Source organism: Arthrobotrys flagrans (genome assembly GCF_004000055.1).
Source record: "Arthrobotrys flagrans strain CBS H-5679 chromosome Unknown unitig_3, whole genome shotgun sequence".
Lineage (NCBI taxonomy): Eukaryota > Fungi > Ascomycota > Orbiliomycetes > Orbiliales > Orbiliaceae > Arthrobotrys > Arthrobotrys flagrans.
This window is the reverse complement of record NW_027137547.1, coordinates 962,695-982,038: the sequence shown is the minus strand read 5'-3', so window position 1 is coordinate 982,038 and position 19,344 is coordinate 962,695. Positions and strand designations below refer to the sequence as shown.

Genomic DNA, 19,344 nt, shown 5'->3' with positions numbered 1-19,344 from the left:
GTCTTCACTTTGACCTCTCACTCACTCCGGCTCTTTCCTTATTTTTCCTTTGAAGAGAAAAAAAACTATAATGTATTTTTAACATGAAACTTTTGCGAGATTGCTTTGGAATCCCCACAACATGGTTGCAGACCACACTCCCGGATGATAGGGCCCTGGGAGTATTACCTATTAACCCAGCTTGGTACCGAGATGACCTGCCCGAACGGCCATTCCGGTTGGATGATGTAACCTGCGGGGGGCCCGAACAGGAACAGTAGTTGATACAGGGTGTCTCTGAGTTGACATGTCCGTTCTGTTCTTGTTCCGCGCCTGTTCCTGGTCTTGTCTCTGCCGGCCAGCCCAGCTGCCGGAGAGCAGCGAGTGCACGACGTCGAAGGGAAACTTAAACCCGCAGAGATTTCCTGGATTTGAATTTGAATCTTGATCTTGACCCGTCCCATCTACTCCAAAGGATTGGCTCCCCTGAGTTAGACCGACCTATCCTATTTTGTCCCGCCAATCACTTCGTACACACGATCAATCCCCTCCTTTCGTAGCTTACAGTACTTCTATAGCATAAACAGATAATCGTTCGTTCGTTCGGTCTTTCTTCTTTCCACATCTGCCAGAGTGCCTACATGCATTATATATACTGCCGAAGACTAGCATATCCACTATCATTTCGTTCTGGGGCGGGTGTTTGCTACGGAATCGACCCGCAGGCCTTGGAATACCAGAAGCCTCGCTAGCACCAAACCAGACTCCTGACGGCTTCGCACTATATACCATACTATAAGACGCTTGCTTCCCAACCTCGGGATTATTTCACCCATTACGAAAAAGAGAAAGGCGGAAGGGAAACACATACACCTCATGCGGCGTACGGTAATAGTCGTCCGGTGTTCGCATTCCTAGACTTCACCCCTTCGAGTCCCTGAAAACGACAATGGACCCGTCATCGGATTTACAGCAGAAGCTCTCGGAGCTGGACCATGAGCTCGAGGTTCGCCCTTCCACTCACTCCGAGGACCCGTGTGTCCATATAATATACCATGGATGCTAACGCCCTCAAACCCAACAGGAAGGCGAGATCACGCGGAAGGGCTACGAAAAGCGTCGCACCCTCCTCCTGAGCCAATTCCAAGGCGTCGCCAGCGCCACCTCCTCCCCGCGGACATCGATACAATCCCAACCTCATATCGCACACCACTCGGTTCAACCTCTAAGCCGATCCACTGCTCCTTCGCCTGCCCCTTACCAGCAACAGGAATCGCCGAGGCCGAATCGGTATAGTCTGCAGGTCGGTCAGGCGGGGACCTATGATGGCAGAGCCGACACGATGGTATCGGCCGTTACGGCCAATACGCACTTCTCCGGCGGTGCTGGCGGCGGCGGGGGGACCCGTAGCTTTTCGCAGCCGTTGCAGACGCCGCAATGGCATCAGAGGAATCATTCGGGGGGTGCGGCGCCCGCAGCGCAGGCACGGCAGGCGTCGTATTCATACGGTCATCAACATCAGGGTTCTTCGTCGTCGTCTCAAGGTCAATACGTCGCATACCAGCCGCCGATGGGCGACTATGGAGGCTACAATAACAACAATGGCGGACAGGGACAGTACGACCCGTACTATGGTAACCAGCAGCACCATCAGCCTCCGATGCACCCACCCGGAGGCCAATACGGCCACGATTCCCGCGCTCAAACAATGCAAGAATATGGCTACGAAGGTACGAACACAATGACGAGTGCCGCATACTTTGCCGACTTTTCCCAGCAAAACTACGATCCGGCGCAGCAGCAGCTACGTCCGGATAACTACCAGGGAAACCAACCATACGTCCACCGTTACTCAGGCACCACCGCAGATCCACCTTACTCCCCGGCTGCAAATATCGCTCCGCCGTTGCTAACGGCTTCGGACCTGCCGCCTGTGGTGGTTACTAACCACCAAATGCCGCTGGAACCCCGAGACGTCCCGTTCGACGTCTACGACCCGCATAACACTAACGTTCCTATGTCTAAATTCGACAACATCGCCGCTGTCTTACGATACCGGATGCGTGTGAACGGAAAGCAGGCGGCTTACATGGTCCTGGACGGCAAGGGGAAAGAAATAGCAACCTGTACCTGGGATAAACTCGGTTCCAGGGCTGAAAAGGTCGCGCAGGTTATCCGCGAAAAGTCGAATCTTTACAGAGGAGATAGGGTGGCGTTGATTTATCGCGATATCGAAGTGATAGATTTTGCGATTGCTCTGCTGGGATGTTTTATCGCAGGCGTGGTCGCGGTTCCCGTGAACAATCCGGAAGATTATGCGAAGCTTAATTTGATATTACAGCAGACACAGGCGCATTTGGCTCTGACGACGGATAACAATCTTAAAGCTTTCCAACGCGATCTCGTCAACCAAAAACTTCAATGGCCGAGAGGAGTCGAATGGTGGAAAACGAACGAATTCAAGAGTTTCCACGGTAAAGGTGAAGGACCGGCTTTGCAGGTTCCGGATCTGGCATACATTGAATTCTCGAGGGCGCCGACGGGAGATTTGAGAGGCGTGGTGATGGATCACAGAACGATCATGCATCAGATGTCGAACCTTTCGGCTATAATATCGACCACGGGTACGCAGCAGAGCTCGAAGGATACGTTCTCGTCGAATTTGAGGGATAGGGCCGGCAAACCGATAGCTGTTAGCAGCACCGGGGAAACGCTGGTGACATACCTTGATCCACGACAGTCGGTTGGAATGATCATGGGGGTTCTGCTGGCCGTGTATGCGGGGAATACGACAATATACTGCACCCACTCGTGCATTTCTACACCGGGGTTGTACGCCAACATCATCACGCGGTACAAAGCCACACTTATTCTGGCGGATTATCCGGGACTGAAGCAAGTGGCGTATAATTACCAACAAGACCCATACACGACTCGTAACTTTTCGAAAAAGCAGACGGTTGATTTCTCACGGATGAAGATGTGTTTGATTGATTGTTTGACGGTGGATTCGGAGTTTCATGAGATTTTGGCGGATAGGTGGTTACGACCTTTGGGGAATACGAAGGCGAGGGATGTAGTTGCGCCTATGCTTTGTTTACCGGAGCATGGAGGCATGTTGATTTCGATTAGGGATTGGTTAGGTGGTGAGGAGAGGATGGGGTGCAGTTTGGTGGCGGAGGTTTTGAACCCGGTTGATCCTGAGAAGCCGAAGGAGAGTTCTCCGGGAGGTTACAGCGGGTTGATCGTGCCGGACATCATGAAGCCGGAAGAAGGGCACAGGCAGAGCGATTTACTCGAAGCGCTCTTGGATAAGGAAGCTTTGAAGACCAACGATGTGGTTATTGTCGCGGTTGGGGCGGAGGCAAGGAAGAGATCTAATGAGCCTGGCGTCGTTAGGCTAATGGCGTTTGGGTACCCTTTGCCGGATGCTACGCTTGCCATCGTTGACCCTGAGAACTCGGTGTTATGTGGACCGAATACTATTGGTGAGATATGGGTTGATTCGCCGTCACTTTCCGGTGGATTCTGGGCGCTGCCGAAGCATACGGAAACCATTTTCCATGCAAAGCCGTACAAGTTCGAACCCGAGAATCCGTTACCTGTTATGCTAGATATGGAGTTCTTGAGAACTGGCTTGCTAGGGTGTGTGATCGAGGGGAAGGTGTTCGTGCTGGGGTTGTACGAAGATAGGTTGAGGCAGAAGGTGGAGTGGAGCGAAGGTGCGGCGGATATGGGAATGGGTAGGGCGATGGCGGAGTATCGGTACTTCTTTGTGCAACATGTTATTGTGAGTATTATCAAGAATGTGCCGAAGATATACGATAGGTGAGTTAAATTGCCTCGATCGAGGGGTGGACACAAGACAAGCTAACATTCGGTAGCTCCGCATTCGATGTTTACGTGAACGATGAACATTTGCCTATCATACTTCTAGAATCACCCGCGGCTTCGACGTCTCCTTCATCCGCCGGCGGACCTCCAAGACAACTGGACACGCCGCTGTTAGAATCGATAGCTGAGAAGTGTATCGAAGTTTTGCTCGAACAACATCAAGTCAGAACATACTGCGTCATGATTACCGCCCCAAATACTCTCCCGCGAACGTGGAAAAATGGTCGACGGGAAATCGGCAATATGCTTTGCAGGAAGGAATTCGACGTCGGTGGGCTCCCATGCGTGTACGTCAAGTTTGGAGTCGAAAGGGCGGTATTGAATCTTCCTCTTGGCGCTGATCCGGTCGGTGGGATTTGGTCGGTTGAAGCATCAGATCAACGACAGGCTGCTCTGGCTAGTAACGAAAAGCAGTACTCTGGTTTCGATTATCGAGAGGTCGTCATTGATGACCGGACGTCGACACCACTTAATTCCTTCTCGAGCATTGTCGATTTGTTACAGTGGCGTGTATCGCGGCAGGCGGAGGAGCTGAGTTACTGTACCATTGATACGAAGGGTAAAGAGGGTAAGGGGGTGACGTGGAAGAAGCTAGATCAGAAGATTGCGGCTGTGGCAGGATATCTCAAGAGGAAAGGGTATAAGGCTGGTGAACATGTGATTCTCATATACACCCACTCCGAGGAGTTCGTATATGCGGTCCATGCATGCTTCTGCATGGGGATTATTGTGATTCCCATGGCGCCGTTGGATCATAACCGGCTATCCGAGGATGTACCGGCATTGTTACATATCATCCAAGACTACAAAGTCCGGGCGATATTGGTTAATAATGACGTTGACTCGCTGTTAAAGCAGAAGACCTTGGCTCAGCACATCAAGCAGTCTGCTAGCGTACTCAAGATCACCATGCCGCCTATTCACAATACCGCCAAGCCGCCTAAGCAGAACAATGGATGTCGGGATATGGGATTCACGATGAAGCCTGCGTGGGTGCAGAATAAGCAGCCTGCGATGGTGTGGACATACTGGACGCCGGATCAGAGGAGTGTAGCGGTGAGTTTGAGCCATCAGACGATTTTGGGGATATGCAAGGTGCAGAAGGAGACCTGTCAGATGACGAGTAGTCGGCCGGTGTTTGGGTGTGTTAGGAGCACGAACGGGCTGGGGTTTGTGCATACTTGCTTGATGGGGGTGTTTGTAGGTGAGTATCATCATGAATTTTATACGATTGGTGATTTTATATGACTGATCGTTGGGGTTTAGGTGCCTCTACGTATCTTGTTTCTCCGTTGGACTTTGGACCAAATCCAGCTCTTTTGTTCCAGACTCTGGCGCGGTACAAGGTTAAAGATACATACGCTACGCCGCAAATGATGGATCATGCTGTTGCATCGGCGATGACGAAGGGAGGGTTCAATCTCAATGAATTGAAGAACTTTATGATTTCGTTTGAGTCGCGGCCGAGGCAGGATTTGTGTAAGTCATTTCTATTCCCCTCTACATATTATATCTCTTGTCTACATTCTAATCACGATTTTTACAGACCGTAAGGTACAACTGCACTTCGCTGCGACTTTCCTAGACCGCTTCTCCATCAACACTGTATATTCGCATGTTCTGAACCCCATGGCAGCATCAAGATCGTACATGACGATAGAACCCGTCGAGTTACATCTTGACACTAGAGCACTACGGCGCGGACTCATCTACCCCGCTGACCCAGCCACCGATACCACGACCCTTCTAGTACAGGACTCCGGTATGGTTCCGGTTTCTACGCAGATTGCGATTGTGAATCCGGAAACGTGCAGGTTGTGTTATGTTGGAGAGTACGGAGAGATATGGGTTAACTCCGAAGCTAACGCTGATAGCTTCTACGGAAGCAATGATGCTTTTGATGCCGAGAGGTTTAATGCTAAGACCGTGGATGGGGATCCGAGGATTACATACGTGAGAACGGGGGATTTGGGGTTCTTGCATACGGTTAATCGACCTGTGGGACCTCAGGGACAGATGGCGGAGATGCAAGTGCTATTTGTGCTAGGGAGCTTGGGGGAGACGTTTGAAGTTAATGGGCTGAGTCATTTCCCTATGGATATCGAGTCTAGTGTGGAGAGGGCGCATAGGAATGTGGTACCCGGTGGTAGCGCGGTTTTCCAGGCGGGAGGGTTGGTGGTGGTGCTTATCGAGGTGTATCGCAAGTCGTTTTTGGCGAGTATTGTGCCGGTTATTGTGAATGCGATATTGAATGAGCATCAGCTCGTGGTTGATATCGTGGCGTTTGTGGGGCAAGGAGATTTTCCGAGGTCGAGGTTGGGGGAGAAACAACGGGGGAAGATTTTGGCGAATTGGGTTACAAGGAAGTTGTAAGTCTTTTGTTTTCTTTCTAATTTTCCCAACTTATGGGGGTTTGGTGGTGCTGACGATTTATATAGGCGTACGATTGCACAGTTTGGTATTCGGGACCTTGATGCTACGGAGCATGCTGCTGTAATGCCGCCGCCTCGGCAAGTTGGCGCGGCAGAATCACCACCAGTGCCGGTTCAGCTCACGGAACAGATACAACCGGTCAACACGGAAGGGTTTACACCGCCCGAGCAGCAAGCAATTGGAGCCGCACAAACCGGCTTATCGGAAGAACCGGAAGTTCCTCGACTACCCGAACCGATGAATTCGGAAGACTTCATGCCAATACCAAAATCCCATGCAGATCCTTACGGCATGACAGCAACCCACTATGGACCCGTACCTATTGAAATGCCAACAAGTTATAATGACACGGCCGAACCTACGCCGAAACCTGTAGACCGGAATTCATATCTTGAAGATGTCGTAAAACCTGGAGAATTGGATTCAGACCGCAATTCTTCTTCTTCGCCGCCGAAGATTCCGCAGATGAATCCTAGAAGGAGGAGCACTTATTCTGCGCCGCATCATCCGGATACACCTGAGGAGGAGTTGCATGGGGGGGAAGATGTGACAACGCCGAAAGCTGGGGTGGAGAATGAGATGAAGAGGTTGGGTTTGGGACCTGATGGGACCGGGGAGGTGGAGTTGGATACATCGAGACGGATGAGTGGGGATAGCGATGTTAGGAATTATAATTATCCGGCGGAGGCGTTGATGTATCAGAAACTTGTGGAGAGGGAGGGGTGATGATGGAAAAATTTGAGAGTCTTTTTTTCTCTTCTCTCTTTGGACCCTCTGAGGAGGTTGTGTTGCATGAAGTCATTGGGTTTGGATCATTTTTCTATTGTTTTTCTTGTAGGAACAACTGATAAGTGGCATTCTTGTCGTGTTAGAAGTGGCTTGCTTGGACACGTAACGAACTACATACATAATACTCTATTCATGTCGGCTGGTGGGCTACTCGGCCTGGACTCAAGGCTACTTTACATAGGCTCGTCAGAATAGGTGTACATACATACATACAAATATTATAACGGGCGTACATGCAAACCGTTGATCAGCCACAAAAGTATAATACAATAAAAGCTATTTCCAAACCAAAGATATAACTTATAATTTAGGATCATCTCTCGCTCCATTATCCGGATCCCTCGCCGGCACTGATTGGCTTTTTTTCCCTTCCCGTGGACTTCGGTTCTCCGTTCATGCATCATGTAACATAACCAACCCCCCGCAAAAACTGTATGGCCAAGAAATACAACATGGTTTAAGTAGTTTGCAACACGGTCTTAGCTTCGGATGTCAGGTTATGATTTGAGATCTAGTTAGCTCGCCACGCCTCCTGCGGACGGCGAAGGATCATTTCCTTGGATATTGATGGCTGGTTCGTTGTTTGAAAGTAGTAGACGTAACTACTTCTTAGCTAAAGCTAACTTGAATGTGGGTTTTGCGTATCAATGCCTACGGCGCAGTGGAATCCAAGCTACGCCAAGAAGGATATTGGTTGAGGTTCCCGTGCTCCGTAGGTAAATGGAAGTGGAGAAGTGCTGTGACGTTCGGTCCGGTTTGCGGGATGGATTGTCGTAACTAAGTACTCAGCTATGGCTTTGGGTACGAGTATTTAATGGGCTGGATGGTCCCTTTAGTTCTGGTTTCATTGCCTACGTATATAAGGTCCCTTCGTCGAGATATTATCGCTTGAGGTTTTTTTATACTCTACTTATAAGCTTACAGCTGCTTTGGGGATTTATATTCGTTCGTGACGGTGGCAATTGGTTATGAGTTTTAAGACTTCTTCTTCTTCTTCTTAATTTTTATGTAATATAATACATACCAGACACAATGAATACCCTCCTCAAGGCAATTGCAATTTTGTAAGTCATCCTATCTTAAGAAGCATATACGGTCCAATTGCATAGCTCAATCGATTGATATTAACTCTTCATTCAGCACCCTCGCCATCAGCGCAGCCGCCCAACAATCCACAGAATGTTCCCCAGAAATCCTCCCCACATTCTGCCCAACAGTCCACAACCCCTGCTGTAAATTCCTCTGCTCCGGCGGCGGCGAACCCGCTTGCTGGGACAGAAATATCACAGGCACAGAAACCAGTCCCTCGGGTTCAAGACACGTAACATGTGAGCTATGTCCCACGGGGCTGGCTTATATTCCAAAGGTTGTCAGTACCAGTAGCGAGGAACCTCCAGCGGCGGCAACGACGGCGGAACAGCCAGCGGAGGTTACGACGGAAGGGGCGCCGCTTTATGCAACTGATGTACCGGTGGATAATGGAACGGCTACTACGTTGGAGCCAGTGCCTACGGGGAATGATACGGGTAATGGGACGGAGACGCCGGGGATACCGGAGCCGACGTATATTTCTGGAGCATCGTCGGTGTTGTCGATGAGTGGGGCTGCCATTGTGGGGGTTTTCTGCTTTATGATGGTATTGTAAGGATTCTTAGGGGCCGAAGAGGTTATAACGGGGTTATGCCTCACCCAAGAGGCATATCTGGACGATGGGAACGATCGATCTATGAAAGGGATCATGGGGCAAGCATAAGAGGGCATTTCTTTTTACAAATTCATGCTTTTGACGATTTTATGCATTGTGCTAGCGGTATATGAATTTTTGCTAGCATATAATAATATGTAATTATATTAAACTTCTTAAGCTTTTTTTTAATTTTTTTTTTTTAAAAAAAGCAAGATGGACTGATGTTACTCTTAATGACGAATACGATGTATCTTAGCTCTCGATGACGATAGTTGTCTCTATATTTGAATGTTCGAAACAAGAATATTACTAACCATGTGAATATAAAGCTTCGGGCTTTTGAATGTTGAAATGTCGTATCGTCCTCTTGCTTTAATACTCTCAAGTATCTTGAGTACCCAGGCCCTAGGTATTGACATTTCTCCCGAATAAATCGAAGAAATCTGGTCTTGGGTGAATACAGTTTCTTCTAGCTTCTAAAGGCTGGCCAAAAAGGGCGGTAATCTCGTCGGTTACGAGACTGGTTATATTGCGTTGGATGTTGGGAATTGAACGCTCCTGGCCTCGCGTTGCCTACAAGCTTCACCAACCTGACCATGACTCCGTTCGTCAAGTCTGGCTCAAGGACTACACAATGGCGTCGCCACCCCCAGAAACGGGTGCGGAGGTAGAGCAGGCAAGTACAATCTATTCTACCGTCAATACCAACTAAGAATACCCAAGCTAATAGTCAAAACTAGGATAAGAAAGTACCCCAATTTAAGAGCTTCAAAGCATCGTCAAGCAGCAAACCAGTCCCACAATTCAGCAGCTTCAAACCTTCGTCTTCAAGTACCAAGTCCGAAGAACCATCCCGTCGCGATCGTAAACCCCGAGGACATGAAAGAGACGACAAGGAAAGATCCCGACGCGATAGATCTTCTGATCGACGGCACCATCATAGCCACAGCCATCGACATAGCGACAGAGATGGGCATCGGATACATCGCTCGCGTGATAGAGAGCAAGGTAGCCGCCGGGGAGGAGATAGAGACAGCAGGGACAAACGCCGACACCATCACCGTTCACGATCACCGTTGAAGTCGTCGAGAGATAGAAAGGATGATAATAAGGTAACGTTACATTCGACGGCGGTTCAGGATCCGGATATTTTACCTTGGGATACGCCGAATCTACCATATCAAGTTGATACCAAGGGTGATCCACATAATATTACGTACGGGACGATTCACCGGTATAATATTCCGAAGTATTGGCGGTATGGACGGGGTGGAATTGTTGGGCTGGGGAGAGGTGTAAAGATTGAATCGGATAAGGGGGACGGAAAAGGATTGGTCGTTGGAAAGGCGGGCGGGAAAGGAGATGGGAGAGCGAGAGGATGGGCTTATGCGCTAGAGGAGAGCCGACAGTTGAGGGTTAAGGTCGCTGGTGATGAAGAGAATAAAGGTTTTGTGGAAGGGTGGGAGTTCATAGAGCTCCCAGGGAGGGGCACGAAGAGGAAGAGGGCCGATGAGGAAGAGTGGATGGTGGAGAGAGATTATAGGTCGATCGAAGGGATGCAAAGGGGGCAGGTGTCTAGCTTAGAGGAGGATCTCGAAGAAATCGACTCCTCTGACGACGAGGCCGCCGCTTTTGATGCGGATGTGAAAGAGCGAACAATCAAATTGTCGAGGTTGGTTGAGGCGGAACCGCAAAATATCGATGCCTGGTTCTCGCTCATGGAGCATCAGGAAACCATCGTTTATGGAAATAAGGAGAAGAGGCGGCGGAAAGTTCGCCAGGGCGAGAAGCGAAGTCTTGAGGAGGTGAAATTGGGGATTCTGGAGAAAGCCATCAGCAAGAACGAAGGAAACTCTCGACTTCAGTTGGCGTATATGAAAATTGCTACGAGTATCTGGGAACCTCCAAAGGTCAAAGCGAAGTGGGACGATTTACTTTCGACAAATTCTGCCATCGACCTGTGGCAAGGCTACCTCAACTTTCGGCAAACGGACTTTGTCTCCTTCAAATATAGGGAATGTTTGAAGGTTTATGAGGAGTGCATTGGAAAACTAAGAGGAAGAATACTTCGGTATGGTACCACAGAGGATGAAAAAGTCAAGCTTGAAGATCTCTTACTTTATGTAATCATACGAGCCACGACATTCATGGACCAAGCTGGGTTTTCGGAGCTTTCTTTGGGTATTTGGCAAGGAATACTCGAAATGAACAGCTCAGCTCCTAAGATCTTTGCATCTGCCCCAGATTCACTCACCGAGCACGAACGATTGCTCGATTCCTTCGGTACTTTTTGGGACAGTGAAGTCCTACGAATAGGTGAACCTGGGGGGAAGGGATGGGCTGCATATGCCGAGGAAGATATCGGAGAATTCGCAGACCCAAAGGACCTCCCAGACGACTATTCGCCCAGCGATGATTTGAAACTCAGCGACAAAGATTTCTTTGGGGCGTGGTTTGACAAAGAAAAGGTGCTGCTCGGGAAGCTTCCCGCCCGAACGACAGATGAAATCGAGGAGGATGATCCGTTCAGGGTTATTCTTTTCAGCGATATCCGATCGTTCCTTTGGAAGTTTCGGTCTCAGGATATCAAAGGAAAACTCGGTGATGCCTTCCTCGCATTCACAGGTATCGTTTCTCCCACAAGCTATCAGAACGACGCCTTTTTTAGAACCGATCTCGCCAAAGCTAGCGAGGCAAGCTTGACAAAGTGGTTCTGGAACGATATAGGGGACGCTGGAACAAAGCTTATCGCCTGGGTAGACGGGATACCCATGGAGGCCGAGAGGCGGCTAAGGGTCACGAGAAATCCATTCTTGTTCCGGAGCAGCCATCTCCCGTTAGACTCGTCGACGCTATTTGCTTCTAGTTGGTGGTTCAGTTCTACAGAAATCTCCGACCGAGGAAGAGGCAGGGTTGGTTTTTGTATCGCCATGCTTAAGGACTTCGCTCTGCGAATATCGGATGAAAGGCTCGCATTGATATCTTTCTCGCTGGAATACAAGAGAAACCCGACCAACAAGAAAATCGCAAAGCAGTTTCTCAAAAAGCATTCGAATAGTCTAAAAATGTGGAACGCGTACGCCACCAGCGAGATTGCACAGGGTAACAAAGATGCCGCAATCGGGGTTTACCAGACAGCTCTGAAGATGAGTGCCGGATTCTCGGGGGACCAACAACGCTTTGCGATCGAATTGTGGAGATCATGGATATGGAACGAAGTTGACGAAGGTCACGAAGACGCCGCATTGGACATATTGTTTGCCATCCCGGATGGTCATTCAGCAATCGGTCGGAGGTATGAGCGTGGAGCCTCGACTTTGCTAAAAACGCGAAGGGTAAGTTCGTTCATAGCACGATAACTGGAAAGAAACTGATTGCCTACGATGTTTAGTTCCTGGAAGACCTGCAGCATCGAATGTACTCACAACGGGATCTCGAGGTATCGTTGGCTTACGCGGAGTTACATTCGCTGTTTCTATACCTGTCAATGACAGACAGGGATCCAGTTGTAATCCTAAAGCCACTCGACGAGCTTATCGGCGACTTTGAAGAAAGCGGCAAAACTGACTGCGTCGAGGAGGCCTACATGAGCAAAGCTAGAGTTTTCTTCCGCTACGCTCTAACAGCCCGAGCCTACAAGGCATCGGTATTTAGAATCTTCCTTGACGGTGCTATCAAGAAATTTCCTGATAACACTGCATTTTTGAGCCTTTTCGTGTGGAATGAAGCACGCTCAAAAATTGAGTATAGAATCCGGACGATGCTGGCAACAGATACGGGTTCGGACGAAGGGACCGGGTCGGTTGTGAAGTGGGTCTTCTCAATCTGGGCCGAGATGCAGATGAGTGCCGGGAACAATGTAAACGTCAGCGGTGTTAGAAACTTATTTGAGAGGGCTGTGGAGTGCGAACGGTAAGTTGACCTGGAATGCCCCGTTCCGTCCGTTATTGCAACAATATCATTCCGTCAGACGACGGAACAACAATGCAACGATGACGGATCGCTTATCTATATTACCAAAAACTAACAAAAGAGCTCCCGTCTCCGCAGGACTAAATCGAGTATTCAAATCTGGATACTCTATTTACAATTCGAGGTCCGACAGTCACAGCCAGGGCGAGCTAAGGACGTGTTCTTCCGCGCTATTCGCGCGTGTCCCTGGTCCAAAGGTAGGTTCCGAGTCCCTTGTTTTCCCCCCACCAAAAGTCTCCTCAACTTTTGATACTAATTTCGTTGGACAACAGATATTGTCCTATCAGGATTCAAATTACTCCAGTCTATCCTTGACTTCGGGGAAATGAGGAAAGTTTACGGGGTCATGCAGGAGAAAGAGCTACGTGTCCACGTTGATATCGAAGAGTTGCTGGAAGAGTGGGATCAAGACGCCATGATAGATGGTGCTGGCATGGCATCGATTATTGGCAGCTCTACCCATCGAATCACTTTGCCAGATGATGAAGATAGTGATATGGAAGGGGCATAAAGAACGGCCCACTTACAGCCAATGATTTTGGAGGACTTTCCCTTGTCGGCTGTGGGTGATGTTAACCCTGGGCCAAGAAAATGAGCTACGTCCCCTGGGAAGGAGCAAATAACTATCTAATACTAGGCCAAAATGCATCCATACGTTACCCAGGTCATCTGACGAAACTAAGCGGATGCAAGTTATTTGTTTCCGGTAGCCTATAGGTTTGAAGATGATTGGATGCGATCTTATGATGTTAGGAACCAAAAAGGCGATATACAGCTTGTTATGCAATAGCTTGCGTGTGTTATAACCCGCATACCTAGAGATTTGGTTGTTTTTGGCAGCGGTTCAGGTGGGGTGTTAGGGTGTTTTGTTGGCGGTGAGCCGATTCGGCAGGGTCGATTCGATAGCGCCCGGGAACAACCGCTGGGGCATGAGCATCGACGGCCGGCTCATGCACCGGCTCGTTGGCAGGATAGCGACATAGATGCATGTTAGAAATTCAGCTGTAGAAATTGCCCTAGACACCTGATCGTAAAGCTTTTTGATCATCCCTTTAGCTCACCGTGACCCATGTTCAGCTGAGTGTCCCCGCAATTGCAGACGGCACTATCGGCACGCCGACACTGCAAACCTAACCACGGCACATCCGCAGGTGGGGCTCTTTTGGGGTCTCTTTCGAGGCAGTTTGATGTGTGAGCTTTCTTTCTTTGTTTTTTTTTTGCCTTCCGCTTATGCCGCTTATTTGAATCAACTTCGTTATCCGGTGATTTTAGTGGATCCGATTCAGAGGTTTCTAGGTTGTCGAAATATGCAAGTCAGGCTGGCCTGGGGATCGGTTGATGAATTGTTCCCCAACAAACATTTTACAAAGTCGGGCATTCGATCACCCCAATATGTACTGGGATATTGAAACATAAAACGATCTCGATCCTATCCCCTGTTCGTGGGGTAGGTGCATTGTGAGCAATAACATAGGCTTGAACCCAAATTAAAAAAGGAGAGAGATATAACTTTAAAGAATCAAATCAACGATCAACGTTACGATCGAATATATCCGTGGTTGGAGGTACGATCGATCCATCTGTACTTCGAGGCGAACCAAATTTCCGCTGGATTTGGCATCTATCACCGTTCCTGATAAAAAAAATGTTTAGTTCAAGCCCACCGGACAAGCTTCAGCTCTTAGTTAGCAGATCAAGCCTAGGAACCTTCAACCGTTGAAACAGCGCGGTCCCACGTTGCTGGCTCTCAATGTTTCAAGTGTTTTCTCCTCGGCTTTTGAAGCACAGGCACCAAAAGAGGGCAAAGCTTGTTTTAATTTTGTGATTTCCCGCAACATTTGGATCATTTAGGGAAATGATCGAAGATTTAGAAATCCCATTTGGTCGAAAATGGTGGCTACCACGACTGCTGGCATGGGTGGGTGCACAGCCTACCGAACCGAGCATTCCCGGGTCTGTTTTCGTGGCTCGACTCCACATATGCCGCAGCTGTGTACTGTGCGGTACACGTTTTTTGTGTCGGGTGCCTGATGATATATGGATTGGTCAGCTGGGTTAAAGTTAGAGTAAGGCTTGCATCTCTTGAGAGGACAATAACGCCATAGGTTGCACCGATCTTGGGAGCATTTCTTGGGCACCCCGAGGATCGTGAGGACCGGTCTCAGTGGAGTCCGGTTGCTAACAAGGATACCGCCTGGAACGAAACCCAGGCGTGGCTTTAGCTCCTTCTGAGCAGGCGGGGTTGGAGATTCAAAACCCTTGATCAAGCTGGTAGCTTAATACGAGAGATATTTTTTCAAGAAAAAAAATAAAAACCGAAAGGGTTATACGCAAGCTGTTCTGCATATCGATCAAAAACTTGGAGAAAGCCTGCAGATTCTGGTGCCGGTATCCGTGGTTTGTTAGGTATTTGCTGTTTGCCGGTTTTCCTGTCCGTCGGTTTCTCGGCGCAAAAACTTTAGGAAGTCTGTGCTTGGCTTGATTCTTAGAATTGTTATCATTGGATTATAGCCTGGAGGTCGATGCTCATTCGCTCGTTCGGGGGATCGAAGACTCATTGACAAGTTTTTCCGTGGGGTAGCACTGTGCCCAGAATAACAGTTGCTTGACATGTCAAGCTTATAATTGACGCCCTGCACGGAATTTCACAATCAACTTGTCTTCTATGCCCTGAATTACACATTAATCACTCCATTAGTATAGGCATTAAACTCCGGCGTAAATATATTCCGAACGAGTAGTCGAAATATCACCGGTGCAAGCTAGCACGTTATCTCTTGTGCCTAGATAACCGCGCGTAAGTTGTCTTGAGCACGTTACACGGAAAATCCCGTCTGACCGTGATGAGAGCCATGTGTGTCTTCTATGATACTAAACTGCCCGGGCCAAGTTGTGGCATATTCGATACGAGCCCAAGATTCTTAGTGGACGGGCCTGAATGAAGCTTAGGTTTAGGTTCGAAGTAACTTTAGATCTGGGTTTCGCGAGCCTGCAGGTCGTAGATCGGACGATGGAGCGACTAGAATATTACCATGACGTAGACGGACGACTACGCTTGCTTCATCCCCACTCATTCGGGCTCATTGAGACCTGTTCTGGCCAGCTTACACCCCGGTCGATCGAAGTCAAATAAGGTGGGCCTGGCCCTAACCGAACATCCCCGTCTGAAATCTGTTTTCCAGACCAGCAGACGATCAGAAAAGACAACGAATTTTGATTTGCTGGATGACGAGAAGTTGCCTGACGCACACCATATTCAAATTGGCTATTGTGAGATATCGATGTTTTGAAAATGCCATTTGTGATATCCAATCGGAATTTTCTAATGCAAATCAACGCAGCCTATTAAACAAAATCAATGCATCTTGGACATGCATGTTACTGTTACTTGGCTCATATCAGCTGCGAGTTTTAAGAGTGCCTCTCTAGGCACGGTGTGGCCTAACTAGGGGTGTGCGACTAGACTTAACTACCAATTACGTTATCGTTAAGGTTTAGCTCTCATCAGACTGAATGTGCGGCTGACTCGAGAATCAGCGAATTGTATGCACCTAGTTTGATCAATTAAAAGGGCCGGGGAAGAGATATTTTCCATGCCGTACAAAATTGCTTTGTTGCAAATGCAATTGGAAGATTTGAGCGCCCAACGTCAAATTACAAAACAAGGCGTCGGATGGTACTGTTATGAACATGTCCATTGCTCCGCGGTTTCCTGGGCAGTATACGGTATGGCGAAGCCTTCACCGCCCAAGATGAGCAATGTAGTCGCAGAGACGGGAAGAAGCGAACCGCGATTTGCGTGATTCGTCGGGCCGACGGATTTCATATCTGACGTTAGTGAACAAAGCAGAAGTCCTGCGATTCTCGTCGCAGTTTGGGAAGTTATATACGCGCAGGTAGTTGTTTTTGTTGCATGTTGCCCTGGGTTGGGCGGATGCAGACGCTGGGCTGGGGGCATGCACATCCTCTGTGCAGGAGAAACTCACATGCAGACTTGCTGCATAAAAATGCATTTAAATGTGAATGTCAGAATCAAAATGAGATTGAAGAAGAGGAGGACAAAATAATATTTATTGGAGCCAAATCTCGGGCTATTCATATCTCTACATTAATGTATGTAATGTAATGTAACGGTTTCTTTTGGGAATCAAATCACAGGCTGCAGTGCAGTTTAATCGATGAGGGAGACAAGATAGGGTAGATGGCAACATCACCTGGTTCGCGAATTCGCCACAGCTGCACCAAGAGTTTCAAAGCTCGGGTAATAACCTCATGAATCCGTCAATTGTGTTCAACCCTTCCCGGTCACAAACCCCAAAGCATATCGCGCTCGCCGCTTTGGTAATACAATGTTAACAAATCACACATGACGCTCACTCTTACATATGTTCCGTTCTAGCTAATTACAATCGGAAGGGCTAGATCCTGTTCGAATCAGGCGGTATGCTCCCGACTTGCGCCTAATACGCCCTGGCCAGCGCGAACGTTCGAATATGTAAAACATACAGCCTCTTGCATGAGACACGGACGTTCGTCGAGGCTCAAGACCCTTGGAAGCGGTCCCAACCGTCCCTGTCACAACCGCAGTGTCTCGCCCTCCTTGTCAATTGATCCCATCCCAAAGGTATCGAGATACCAATATATTGCAATAACAGCTAGTTCTCCGCTTTTCAGACATACTAGGAACACATATACCGCCGGCTAGCTCTCAGCCTGAAATATATAGAGTCGGCAGGGCCTTTAATAGCCAGGGAGACGATACCATCAATGCATACTCTCGCCTTGCATAAAAGTAGGTTTTCCAGGTGTAACAGTTGGAGCCTCCTTGCCTCTGCTATCCGACAAGCAGAGACCGGGCGACCTCCCTGAACGCCTTAAGGCCAGTCGAGGTCGTTATTTCGCCTATCTTTTGCCAGATTCAGACAGTCGGCTTCGAGGGTGTCACCTGGATCCTACGTTTCGAGAGTGACTTGCAGCTTCCGTTGTTTGCTGCACACACCACACAGCCAAAATGATATTTCTTCCAACCGTTCCCCTGAAATGCCCTCGTAATGATCCCTTGGTTGGTCTTTCGGAAAGTAGTGGCGGCTTGCGAGAGGGCATGGCAGCGAAGACCTGTTATGTCGATATTATGGCACACTAACTGGTCAAGTTTCCTAGCCGCAAGAGGATGCCAACCATGCATGCTTCTTGGTCTTGATCTTGATATTTGAGGTCGATTCCTAGTTTCCTCGACGCTAGTTCATGCGTGAAGTTTGCTTCTCGCCGATACGTTTGGGCAGTATGTGCCGTAATCATCTGTGCATGTGTAACGGAGTCGATGCTCCTGGAATTTATTCCAGTGGTCCCGCGAACAGCGCCGACAAAACGGGTGTTATCATGGAGGCTAACCGTTTGAAAATCTAGCATGCTGGAAGCGATACCAACAAATAAGAAGCTTGTTCATATTGGTCTAGGCCGGCGCGAATTACAATTGATGTATGAACTTATTCATACATATCGAGATTGTTGAATGCCCCGCTCACCCAGCCTCCTTTTTCCCGAAGCCCTTGGTGTCTACTCCGACTATTCGCCCGACCAAGTCTGCTCTCCAAACCGCCAAGTTTTCAAGGCTGCCTTAACGGCCGACGGTTGAACAGACATGCTCACGACATGTAGGTACTTACACTGCTGGTCTGCGACTCCTGTGTCATAAGGTTGGACAACCACCTGCTCTTCGTACCCCAAGGTTCATTCTCCACGGGCCTCATGATAACGACAAAGACGAATAATTAGGGACAAAAAAAAAAAAAAAAAAAACACCACACAAACCTGGAGATGGCAAAGAAGTTTTGATTGCTGGAGTTTCGAAAAGTGGGTGGGCCGATATCCACCCCCAGCAACAGGGGTCGCCGGGGTCTTCAGGGAACGGCCACACCACATAAATAGCGCCCGGGATACCCTGGAACGTCAACTGATGGCGCCGGGGTGAACATCCTTCGACGCTTTGCTTCCATCACTTACCCGTCATCACCAATCAAGTGATTTTATATATACATCTCGACATCGCTTCGTTAACGAGAAAAGCAATCCAAACAAGAAGAGATAGAGCGGAATCCAACCACCGACTGTGTGTCTTAAACACTATCCCCATCTCATCTTCGGTTTATCCCCGTACGTACCTATTCACCGGGGCCCGGTGCCACGTACCTTTCGGCCTGCTACTTGGAGAGAGGTGAGTTCCCGTGCAATTACATGTACCTCGCTAGCGTTCTACTTCCTTTTTCCAGCCGTCCCTTTTATTCTCGTGGGCCGCTTGCTGGCAGGTGTGATCTATCTCACTCAGATTTTTGATATACAGACGGCTGTGGTCAAGCAAACCGAGTCGAGAGACTGACCCCATGCTCACGGCGTTTTGGGGGGCTGTTTGCGAGACCGAAAACCCCTTAGGCGCACATCGGACGCCGGGATATTCATGTTATATACATACATATGTGTCTATCTGTGGACAGCGCATGCATGACACACGGATGACCCGAACGAATGCTCTCTTTTTGCTCTCCCTGTTTGATACGCAGCCCAAAGGGAATAAATTGGGGTCGTTATAATTT

At 48.8% G+C, this 19,344-nt stretch overlaps 3 protein-coding genes across 3 annotated transcripts; all 3 read left to right on the top strand.

The window, feature by feature from the left end:
• Nucleotides 1–928: 928 nt before the first annotated feature.
• Nucleotides 929–7,032, top strand: DFL_001664 (uncharacterized protein; the record flags this gene model as incomplete). The annotated part of the gene is made up of 6 exons (XM_067630318.1): nucleotides 929–985; nucleotides 1,064–3,807; nucleotides 3,864–5,077; nucleotides 5,140–5,352; nucleotides 5,420–6,242; nucleotides 6,312–7,032. The coding sequence occupies 6 exons, from the start codon at nucleotides 929–931 to the stop codon at nucleotides 7,030–7,032; spliced, it is 5,772 nt and encodes a 1,923-aa protein (XP_067492973.1).
• Nucleotides 7,033–8,127: 1,095 nt separating this feature from the next.
• Nucleotides 8,128–8,740, top strand: DFL_001663 (uncharacterized protein; the record flags this gene model as incomplete). Its single annotated transcript, XM_067630317.1, has 2 exons — nucleotides 8,128–8,159; nucleotides 8,236–8,740. 2 exons carry the CDS (start codon nucleotides 8,128–8,130, stop codon nucleotides 8,738–8,740), a joined length of 537 nt encoding a protein of 178 aa, XP_067492972.1.
• Nucleotides 8,741–9,416: 676 nt separating this feature from the next.
• DFL_001662 (uncharacterized protein) lies at nucleotides 9,417–13,265 on the top strand (the record flags this gene model as incomplete). The annotated part of the gene is made up of 5 exons (XM_067630316.1): nucleotides 9,417–9,458; nucleotides 9,523–12,117; nucleotides 12,174–12,694; nucleotides 12,833–12,951; nucleotides 13,027–13,265. The coding sequence occupies 5 exons, from the start codon at nucleotides 9,417–9,419 to the stop codon at nucleotides 13,263–13,265; spliced, it is 3,516 nt and encodes a 1,171-aa protein (XP_067492971.1).
• Nucleotides 13,266–19,344: the final 6,079 nt, after the last annotated feature.